At 36.1% G+C, this 11,536-nt stretch overlaps 3 protein-coding genes across 3 annotated transcripts; all 3 read right to left on the reverse strand.

The window, feature by feature from the left end:
• Positions 1-243: 243 nt before the first annotated feature.
• Positions 244-1,146, reverse strand: LOC112523918. The gene has a single exon (XM_025133590.1). The coding sequence runs from the start codon at positions 1,144-1,146 to the stop codon at positions 244-246; it is 903 nt and encodes a 300-aa protein (XP_024989358.1).
• A 1,334-nt stretch (positions 1,147-2,480) lies between these two features.
• On the reverse strand, positions 2,481-3,368 carry LOC112523919. Its single transcript, XM_025133591.1, has one exon. The coding sequence runs from the start codon at positions 3,366-3,368 to the stop codon at positions 2,481-2,483; it is 888 nt and encodes a 295-aa protein (XP_024989359.1).
• A 5,083-nt stretch (positions 3,369-8,451) lies between these two features.
• Positions 8,452-11,536, reverse strand: LOC112523921 (O-fucosyltransferase 6-like). The gene is made up of 10 exons (XM_025133592.1): positions 11,273-11,536; positions 11,094-11,153; positions 10,911-11,001; positions 10,596-10,672; positions 10,435-10,523; positions 10,127-10,310; positions 9,871-10,052; positions 9,697-9,799; positions 8,995-9,326; positions 8,452-8,917 (listed from the first exon to the last, which is right to left on the reverse strand). The coding sequence occupies exons 1-10, from the start codon at positions 11,534-11,536 to the stop codon at positions 8,452-8,454; spliced, it is 1,848 nt and encodes a 615-aa protein (XP_024989360.1).

An 11,536-nucleotide genomic window follows, 5' to 3' on the forward strand; every position in this document is an offset into this window, starting at 1 on the left:
ATGAAACAACTTCATCAAAAAAAGTATTATATGAAACAATTTCACAAGATTAAACAATTTCATGAAAAAATTTCATAAGATTAAACAATGAAATCGACAGATGAAGGTGGTTTGCACGGTTTACACAAATGAGGGCGGTTTTCATATGATCACTCTCTCTCTCTCTCTCTCTCTCTCTCTCTATATATATATATATATATATATATATAAATAACTAGATCATGCATGGATCTTGAAGTTTTCCTAGCAGTTGAGGATGTTTAGAAGTGACACTCTGGTTTTGATCAAATGTCTGCAAAGGCAATCTACTTGTTCAGTGAGATCTAGAAGGCTAAATTCCATTTCTGCTAACCCCTTCTGTATATTCTCAACATCTAAGCTGCCAAATTTTGAATTCTTGTAGCTAATAAGGGCATGTAGTTCATCATCCACCTTCTTAACTTCATTCTTTTCAACTGTTTGATCACATTGGAAACGCTTGTAGCCCATTGTCTTCAAGACCAAAGACCACCCTTTTGGCGTTGACTGTGGGTTTGATCCAATAATGAATGTCAACAAGGATTCAAACACCATGAAAGTGTTCAATCCCATTTCCTTCAAAATATTGATGTTGGACGTGGTGGTTAGGTGATCTTCTTTGATTGAAAAAGAGCCTTGTTTTCTCATACCTGACAAAGCTTTAAGAACAGCCTTCTTCACAGTTCTTCTTTGAGATAGATGTTCCATGACTGCTGAGGAGATCATCCCATGATTACATTCTCTTTTTCTTCTAAGAACTGACTGGAGTTCTTTGGCAGAGTCCATTGACATACACAAGGCATCCTTGGTGGTGCTACAAAGATCCAGAAGATCAAGAAGTTCATCTAACAACTCGTTCATCTGTTCTTTATAGCATTTTTGGCTTAGGGATTGTTGAGTGGATGGCATTGCAAGCAACGTCTTGACAGATTCATAGACATCATGAAGGCCATTTAGTTTCTGGGCTATTAGTGATAACGATGACGAGGAACAAGATGTGATGGCCTCTTGAGAAGATTTTGATCTGTAGAGCTTCTCATTCAATACAGATGATTGGTCTGATGTAAAGGGCAAGCTGATAGATCGTGTATGAAAATGGGTTTTTGTGTTTGAAGCAATAGCAGCCATTTGTAAGAACTCAAAACTGAGAATTTACTTCAAGTATGTCGTCTTTCTCAGATTGTAAACTTGGTATTATATAGTAGGGGTTGGGGCAGCCAATCTTTTATGTGATCCTGATTCCTGAATTCATTAGGTTTAATTGATACTCAGCCATGTGTATGCAATCTCTCCCAGCTCATTTCTGATTATTATTCTGTAGATGTACCCCAGCATGCACATGAATGATCTGCATGCGCATATATCTATTAAAACACCATTGGCATTATTTAGGTGTTTCTTTCGATGCAGAATTTGGATTTTATTTGCTGATGTATGATTTAAATGTTTCTCAGCAATATTTATATATGGTCTCTTAGATCACCATGTCTCCTGTCACCCGGCAACCATTGACCAAATGTGAATCAATCGCCATATAATACTCAACACGAGTGGCATCTACAGTTCAGTAGGCTCTTAATAATTCGAGACATAATTAAGGAACCTCTTGAGCCTGATTAATTTCTAGAACCAAATTTTATTTTCATAATTACACTGCCAAACATGTGCACTTCACATGCATGCAATGCTAGCTGTTACTCTTTGTGCATGTGTGTGGCTATTTTTCTGTTCATGTAACTTGTTTTGGCCTTTGGGAGCCAGGAAGTTATGAACTAAACTCGTCTCATGCGTAGCATATTTTAATTTCGGTTGCAGTCTACGATTTACTGCAGCTTATTGGAAAAGGTCTTGATATTTGATAATTGACTTGCTACTTCTGATCATACATTAGCTACTCAAGTTTCTTTCCTAAAAAGGCTTAATTAGATTAATTAGATGGATGCATTCCTCTTATCAGGGAAATTGTACGATCAATATTTGCTGTAGATGGCGTTCTAAGAAATACTTCCTTAAGCACTGTCTCAGTGAATCGAAGAACGTAGAAGCTCAGGTACGTAAGATTTCAAGAATATACAACTATATGGCACCTTTGTCGGAGGCTATTTAAGCAGAAGCAGAAGCTGATACCATGGTAAGGAGCTTAATTAGAACTTTGAAGTAATTCTTGTAAGAAGAATGAAATAGGAGCAGATTAGTATTCCATTAATTTTCCAAATATGCCTCCCTAAAAGGACAGTATTTCATGTAGAGCAAGATTGAAAATCCCTTCAGAATTTGGAATTCTAGAGTAAAGTAGGAGATAATATTTATGTCTAAATTAATGCAAGAAAAGTAAATTTAGACCAGTATCTATCAACTCATATACACTGTTCACAAATTATGTCCATCTTAACAAAACTATGATCAAGAAAAAAGAAATTCTAATACATGACCACATCATGGATTTTTTTTTTGGCCTGTTTCTAGAAGTTCAGGATGTTTAGAATTGACACTCTGGCTTTGATCAAACATCTGCGTAGGCAGTCGATTTTTTCATCAAGATCAAGGAGGTGCAGTTCTAAATTTGCCAATCCCATTTGTATGGTATCGGCTTCTAAGCTCCCTAATTTTGTTTTCTTGTTGCTGATGAGAGAATGCAGTTCATCATCCACCTTCTTAACTTTACTTTCTTCAAGTGTTTGATCACACTGCACACGCTTATAGCCAACTATCTTTGAGACGATAGACCACCCTTTTCGCTTTGACTGCACATTTGATCCAAGAATGAAGGTCAGCAAGGATTCAAGCACAGTCAAAGTGTTCGATTCCATTTCCTTTAATATACTGATTTTTGATGTTCCTCTCTGGTCTTCCTTGATTGCAGAAGAACTTTGCTTCTGCAAACTTGACAACGATTTAAAAACAGCCTTGTTCAATTTTCTTCTGTTGTAAAGATATTCCTCGACTGAGGAAATTAACCCATGATTATCACCTCTTTTGCGTCGAAGAACTGACTGGAGTTCTTTGGCAGAGTCGATCGAAATAGACAAGGCATCCTTGGTGGTGCTACAAAGATCCAAAAGCATAAGAAGTTCATCTAATGACTTGTTCAGTTGTTCTTTGTGGCATCCTTGGGCTAGGGATTGTTGAGTGGTTGGCAATGTAAACAATGGCTCAAGTGATTCATACATATCATTCAGCTCATTTAGTTTGTGGCCTATCACTGATGATGATGAACAAGATGTGGTGGCTTCTTGAGAAGCTTGAACTCTGCACAACTCATTGAATACCGATTGTTCTTGTGATGAAGAGGGTAAGCTGATGGATCGTGCATGACAATGGGATTTAGTGATTGGAGAAATAGCAGCCATCTGTTGCTAAGAACTCAAAGCTGAGAATTTGATTTGAATTTTACTGCCTTCCCAGTAGTGATTACAAACTTGGCATATATAGTGGGGGTTTCAGTGATGTTTATTCAATGTCTCCTTCCCGTCCATATCCACAGCTCATTTCTGATTATTCTATGTCCTACTCCGGTATTCACATGCTTCATTAACATGCACAATCTTGCCAACATCTTAAATGGCCACCTACTATATATATATATATATATATATATATATATATATATATAATCACGAATGGCATCAACTTGGTGTTTCTTTCTATCTGGATTAGAAATAGAAATTGTTTGGACATTGTTATATAGTGTGCTCAGTCACCATGTCTCTAACCCACCAGCAACCACTGATCAAATAAGAATCAATATCAATAAAATAAAGAACCACGAGTTGCATCTGCAATTCATCTAGAAAAACGTATATGCATGTTCGGAGGCATTGGGAACGTAAGGAATCTCTCTGAATATGATCCATTTTTTTAAAACAAATTGGCCAACATGCATGTGCTCCTACCTATGTGTTGTATACATTTATTTTCTTTTCATATAGGTCGAATAACCTTCTGAATTGTCTATTTTAGTGCCTCTCCTACTGCCTTCTGATTCATTCAGCAAACCTCTAAGTCATCATTAAGATCCTGTACTCCCTATGGTGAACTACAACATATCAAACTCTTTTGATGATGGTGTTCCGTCGAAATGGACAAATATCTCAGGGTCCGTTCAAACGACAACGAGATCAATGTAACAACCCAACAACACATAATATAAATACAGAAAAAAAATAAGCTTAAGAAACTAAACACCAACAAGGATTACCAATATGCTATTAAGCACGTACGCAACTTTACAAGACAATTTAGATATCATAAAGCATTTAGATGACACGAGATTTAACGAATTCCAATATCGGTGAGAAAGTATACTTACATAGGAGATGAGTGATCTTTTGTATTAACAAAACTCGAAGTGGGAGGATTACAACTTACACGATGACTCCAAGAAACTCAATAAATAAGAACATGTTGGTTTTTATTGTCATAAATTATTTTGGTGTCATTGTGATCGAGTCACTCGAGATTGATTAGAGGGATAAGGCAAATTTATATATAGAAATTCATTTATTTATATAAAAATATCTAATAAATTTTAAAGGTATTTATTCATGATTTTTATCTATTTATGATTTTTGTGATTTAAGAATGAATATTTTTTATTTATTATTTTACAACATCTAAAATAAGTGTGATTTAGTTTTTCATTTAAAATATTTATTTTATTAAAGTAGTTTATTTAAGAATTTTTTACAAATTTTCATCAAAAATCACATGTGATATCTACAATTAATTCACATTTTTTCCCTAAAAAAGAATCACTAATTTTTGTTAGTGTATCATATATGATATTGATCATGGTAGAAAAGAAATATAAGTTATAAACAAAATTACATGTGACATGAGTAACTATGAATTATATTTTGAAGTACATCACTACTAAAAAATCTAGTTTTTTCGACAGCAAAATCCGTCGGAAAAACAACTTCCCGACGGATTTTGCCGTCGAAAAAACCCCCGCCGCTAAATGCAATTTCCGACGAAATTTCTAACGGATTTGTATTTTCCGACGAAAAAATCCGCCAGAAATCCGTGAACAATTTTATAATATGTTATCCATTACCCGGGTTAATTAGAAGGAATATAAAATGAGATTAGAGTTACCGACGGAAATCCGTCCGTAAACTTTTTCCATTTTCTTCCAAAACAATAATCAGTTTTTATTTCAAAAATAAAAATAACATTTTTCCGACGGAAATTCCGTCGGTAATTATATTTAAAAACTTTTTTTCCAAATTTAAAATATGAAAATGCTTTTTATTTTTAATGGACCGAAAAAAAATTAAATTTCCGTCAGAAATTTTATTGATTAACGCTAATTAGTTTATTTAAATAAATTAGACAAATTTTGTTACGGATTTGTGACGGTTTTGAATAAGTAAAAAATCCGTCACAAATCCGTTGAAAAACCGTTTTTAATAATTTTAATTTTTTTTCCAAAAAAATCATTGGGGGATTTGTGGCGGACGTGATACATATATGGCTTTTGAGAGAAATCTGTAAACTTTCATTAACCAAAATGAATACAAAAGCATAATTTATACCCATAACTTACTTAATACTAACTACATCTAGAACCTTCCATCAAAGACAAACAAACCCTAAACTACCATTAGCAAGTTAACATACTATCAAAATATACAAAGACACACTATATGTAATATAGTGCATGATATTAACTCCAATTGGAGTTTACGACTATTATAGATCCTATTTTCTAGTTTTTCAGTTGTATATTTTACCTATTTAAAGACCTCAACATATTTCAATGAAATTAACTACTTCAGCTGCATACCTTTCACTATAATTTCTGCAAAATTTCTTCCTTTTTCTTTGGTCAGTGGTATCAGAGCAAAAGACAACACAGTCCAAGTTCCAAAGAAGGTGGCGTCAGCAATCAAATGGTGTCTAAGAACTATGTCACTATGACCGTTGGAGTATGCTCATGGAGAACTTCTTTAGATCCAAAGAGTATTGGCAGGTCATTGAATATGGTGTAGCAAAATCAGAAGATGTGACGGGTCTAACTGATGCATAGCAAAAAGCTAGAACCGGAAGGTTTCAAAATGAAAGACTTAAAAGCTAAGAACTATTTATTTCAAGCAATTGATCACCAATGTATCCTAGAAACTAATCTTAGCAGAGATAGTTCCAAGGATATATATGAGATTCAATGAAGAGAAGACCACATCTCTTCAAGAGTTAAGCATGCCCAAATCCAAGCATTAAGGAGAAACTTTGGGGTTTTACAAATGAAGGAAGGTGAAGTTGTTATTGACTATTTTGCAGGGGCCATAGGTATTGCAAACAACATGCGTATCCATGATCAAGATATAAACGATACAACCATATTGGTGAAACGAATTTGAGCTCACTAACATCCAAATTTGACTAAGTGGTGTGTTCCGTTGAAGAATCCAATAATATTGATGAGTTCTCCCTTGATGAGCTTCAAAGCTCCTTGTTGGTCCATGCATAGAAGTTGAAGAGATGTTTTACCATAGAAGAACAGGCCTTGAAGTTTTTACATTATTAAAACTTTGTGTGAAACCCAATAGGCCCATGCATTTAACTATATCACTATTTTGTTATGTTTATGGGCATATCTCCAACAACACTTAAGAAAGCAGTTTGCAAAATATATGATCTTGCAAGGAGAAAGGTAATTTATGACCGTACATATGAGCTCTAACAGGTTGTATCCCGTAAAAGTGTAAAGAATTCAATCACGTTTGTTGGTGGGAGCGAAAATCTCTTCGTGATTGAGGCATTTTCGATATTGTAACCTAAATTTTGGTCAAGACGTTACAAAAGAAAATGGTGACAACACTTCCAAACATTGAAGCTCCCTTCGAAGTGTGTGAAGAATGTGTCATTAGAAAGCAACATTGGTCCCAAATTCCAAAAGGCAAGTCATGGGGAGAAAAGTATGTATTGGAACTGGTTCATTCAGACATCGGTGATCCAATAAACCCGTTTGGAAAATAGAATGATATCTTGAGCAGTTACATATCCAGGGCCCCTGACACAAATAGACGCCTCACAAGTTTGATTTCGATAGAGATTAGGAAAAAGGTAATTGATTACTTTCACTGATGATTTTTAAGAAAGCATGGGTTTATTTTCTACAAAACCGTGGGTTTATTTTCTAAGAAAAGCCCTATTTGGACTTAAACAAGCCCTACGGGCTTGGTATAGTCGCATTGATGCGTATTTTCTTAAGAAGGGATTCACAATATGTCCTTTTGAATACACTATGTTTGTTGAAGTTGGAAGAAATAGAGAAATGCTCACGGTTTGCTTGTATGTTGATGACTTCTTATTTACTAGAAAAATTCTATCATGTTTAGAATTTAAGAGGTCCATTACGAATCAATTTGCAGTGTCTGATCTTGGTTTGATGCACTACTTTCTGGGAATATAAGTGATGCAATCAGATGTTGGAATATTTATTTGCCATAATAAATATGTGGGAGAACTTATGAACAGATTCAAATGAAGGGTAGCAATGTAGTATGCTCTCCGACCGAGTTTGCCATGAAGTTACACAAAGATGAAAATGGAAAAAAGTTGACAACACACTCTTTAAGCAAATAGTAGGCAGTCTGAGGTGATGGGGACGAAAGGAGGAAAAGCGAGGAGCATGAATTAAGTTTTCACAAGGATGGTCTCAAACAATCATCATCAAAAAATGCTTTTGAGTACATAAATGACAAGAGCTATGAGCAAAAAATGAAGGAGACCCTCAATCAGTTTGTCAAAGAAGCCCAAGCTCAAGAAGAGTCCAAGTTACATGAAGTCGAGCCCAAGCTCATGACTACTTTGTTGGTCAAAGATGGAGCCCATGATAGCTAATTCTACAAAGTGAGGCTTTGTGTTTTCCTTCAAACTTAGGTTCGCTTTCCCTTGAGTGTGGCGTCTTTAGCTTTCGTTCTTCATTTACTTATTGCTGTTTAAGGGTCTTAATTCTCATAACTAAGGTTCTTAAATTTGAAGGGTGGAGTTTTAGTTAAGGTTCTCCCTCACTCACATGTTGAGTTTCAGTCTTAACTCCGTTGAAAGATTCTTCAAACAACTTCTATCACTTGGGTCGATCGCTCATAAGTGTTTCATCCAAATCTGGAAAAATCAAATCGTTGGTAGTCCTTTACATGTTCGGTTCGTATCATGATGTATCTTACTGCTACAAGACCCGACATCATCTCTGTGTGTTCGTTTAGCAGATACATAATAGAAAATCCAACAGAGCTGCACTTATTAGTTGCCAAGAGAATCCTTCGTTATTTGATGAAAATGACAACGTCTATATGCTCAAAAAGCTGTTGGTTTTTAAGCTAAGACTATTAAGATAATGAATTCATCAAGACTGAATTGATAAGCTCGGCATCAAATGCTTTGTAATTGAATATATATACAATATATACATACAACCATCCTATCCTAAGTGTTAGTCTGATGACCTTCTTCCAATCCGCAATCCGAATCATTTTTGTTTCTTCTTAGCAATTCTTTAACTCGAGTTCCGTTTCCGTTCTCGATTTGTTGTGTATATGAATTGTTGTGTTCTTCATTCCCTCGTTGTTGCTCCTTGACTACGCTTTCCGACTCATTTCTATCGCGTTTGTTTGCTTGAACATCGTGGTTATTCGGTTCACTTTGGTTTTGGCTCAGACCTTGGCTACGATTTTGAATTTGGGTGTTTAAATCTTCACATATGCATACGATTGGATATTCATGGAATTCACCCTTTCCTGGCATAGCCTCGTTTGGTCGTCCCATGAATCCAATCTGATGAGTTCGGACCCGTGATGCGAATTCTTCCCATGTCATGTTACCGCGATCCAAGAACAATCGATAAAGTTTCTTGGCGTTCGGTCTGATGGTTGGCTTGTAGCCAAAGTATCTCCTGGATAACAGAAAGTATGAAAGTGTAGTGATTTTGAAAGGGGAGATCATATGAACATGTTTTTAATAGTATCGTACCTTCTCCCTGCTAACATTTTCGCCATGTTACCATTGTTGTTGGTGACAAAAACGTCGCTCGCATTACAAACGATGAAATCTAGAGCGGCCATACGAGAAGAATAGGGTGCGAATGGTGCCAACTCCTCTTTCGTTGCGATAGTGTCCTTAGAATGAAAATTCGGGAAAAGTTGTTTCAATGGCGATAAGGTGTTTTCGCCTCCGTAAACTTCACCAGAAGCCACGTAAATGTGAACATCCTCCCCGTATCCTAACGCTCTTAGCATTAGCCCGACTTCTTCTGGCGTTAACGGGCATCGCCCTAACCTTCGTTCCTTATCAGGGTCTCGTTTCTGTATTAAAAAGTAGAAATCCAATGTGTCTATTTAGATCTAACAGCGTGCTTAATTAAGAGGCGATCTCTGAATCGTTAAAAGAGGCAATCTCTGAATCGTTAAGAGGTGAATCTTGTTTGGCAAAAAAAAAATTGTCTCTTAATGGTTCTGAAATCCTCTGAATGATTTTGTATACTGAATTTCCCTTAACCATTAAGAGCCCTAATTTCATTGTACACAGTTACCAAACAATTATATTTCATTTTGTATTATATCATGAGAACCTCTTAATCATTCTGACCACTTAATCATTCTATACCAAACCATTTAGCAATTGCGAAACAGATTGCATACAAACGTAAATAATAACGAACAAAGATCAACGTACATGTAGAGTTTCCCATCTCGTTCGGATTTGTTCTAGTTCTTCCCTTTCTCTATCTCCACCTCCAAAGTAGCACCCGGAGAACGCGAGCATGTCCGATTCAAATCTGTTAACGAAAATCGGTCAGGTAATATCGTTATATTAGAAGAAGAATTCGACCTTAGTAGTTTCGATTACCTCAAATGTAGCGCGATAAAACGCTTGCTTTTCATCCGCATTCGCTCGACTAACTTCTCACCCATTTCACAAATCGGTTCCGTATACCTCAAAGCATGATAATTAGCTCGACACCGCAGCTTCTGTAAATCGGGGTCCAACCTATTCGAGAGCCTGTAATCAAATTTCGTAAGCATAACAACCTGCAACACGTCGAAAACTCGAAATCAATTTCGCCAACACGAAAGAAAACCATGGAAAATGATCAAGACCCGACCTTTTTCTTCTCGAGAAGAGGTAGTGCGCGAGAATGATAGCATTCCGGATCGCATTTGCGGGGTATACGCATTTGATATGGATGAATGGATCTTCCCTCGATCATTGGAACCTCTTTTACTATCTTAACATCTTTTGAGAGATACGATATGAACCAGTCAACATCAAAAATGTCGGAGAAGTTGCTACACAATGACGAATACATATTACAAGTAAGATTGATTATATACATATATACATATATATACATATATATATATATATATATATGCATGTACAGCTAAATTGAAACCAAATGAACTTGAAGACCTTTGATCTTTCCAGTATGATTTGTTATCTAACTTGGGAACAACTAACGTGGAGTTAAGTATATAAGCTGCAACAACAGCATCCGTTATCTGCATTCCAATCCACCATTATTTCTTATAGGGTTTCATTTTCCATTCTATGAAATCAAAAGAAAATCGTACTCCGGTTCGTTGTTGATTTAAACCACCGCTCGTAACGATCATCAAGAACCGACTGTCGTTTGTTTTTGCATCCACATCTATAAGATAAACAAAACTTCGTAACGAATTCATCGATAAAGTTTCTAAATTTAGCAAAACAATCAGAGATTTCGTTTTTTTCGTGATCGAAAAGAGACGGAAGCCGCATGCATGGCATCGCAAAAGATTCATCAAAAGATAAACCCTAAAACGACATTAACGCTTGAAACGAATTTACAGAAATTTCATTGAGAATTAATCGAACACCCAGAAATTAAATGATTAGAATAAGAAAACCTTGATGATTTTCGCTTTTTTGGGAGCAACCATAATATGATTGTGATTGAGTCGACCTCCAAATTTCATCTCCTAAACTCCCACCTGCTCTCTGCATATATCATCCATTTCCATGAACAGATTCATTTACCAGAAATGGGATTTGTGAAGAAGTTAAAAGGTATGAAATTGATGAATTCTTACGGGAATGAGAAAAGTTGATGTATTTCCAATATTTGACCGGAAATCGATTTCGTCATCAAGCTGTTGATGGAGTTTTGTGAATGAGATTGGATGAATGAAGTCAAAAGAAAGATAGCAGGTTCATTAATTGAAGAATAAAACCGATATCTTGAAATGGGTTTAATTGATTAATTAATTACCGAGCTATGGTTGTAACGGAAATGGTGGACATGGTGGTGGTTGATCGGTGGTGACAGAAATGAAACAATGGCAAAGAAAAACAGAATACAACCCCCCACGGCGGAGATGAAGGGGAGGAGCTGGCCGCGGAAACGACGGCGGCGACAGAAGATTACGCTTTGTAATATACCCAACACCGAGTTGTTGTTGTTGGTGTTGCTGCTGTTGCTGCTCCGGCTGCGATTATTCCGGTGATGGAGGTGGTGGTTGGTTTTCTTCTTCAT

Source organism: Cynara cardunculus (assembly GCF_001531365.2).
Source record: "Cynara cardunculus var. scolymus isolate 2C chromosome LG 12, CcrdV1, whole genome shotgun sequence".
In the NCBI taxonomy this organism is placed as follows: domain Eukaryota; kingdom Viridiplantae; phylum Streptophyta; class Magnoliopsida; order Asterales; family Asteraceae; genus Cynara; species Cynara cardunculus.

Excerpts from the sequence above, each read along its gene's own strand:
- LOC112523918 (XM_025133590.1), bottom strand. The coding sequence starts at position 1,146 with ATGGCTGCTATTGCTTCAAACACAAAAACCCATTTTCATACACGATCT.
- LOC112523919 (XM_025133591.1), bottom strand. The coding sequence starts at position 3,368 with ATGGCTGCTATTTCTCCAATCACTAAATCCCATTGTCATGCACGATCC.
- LOC112523921 (XM_025133592.1), bottom strand. The coding sequence starts at position 11,536 with ATGAAGAAGAAAACCAACCACCACCTCCATCACCGGAATAATCGCAGC. Across the intron at positions 10,673-10,910 it reads AAAAAGCGAAAATCATCAAG|ATGTGGATGCAAAAACAAAC; the intron begins GTTTTCTTATTC and ends TTTATCTTATAG. Across the intron at positions 8,918-8,994 it reads AAAATGTTAGCAGGGAGAAG|GAGATACTTTGGCTACAAGC; the intron begins GTACGATACTAT and ends TCTGTTATCCAG.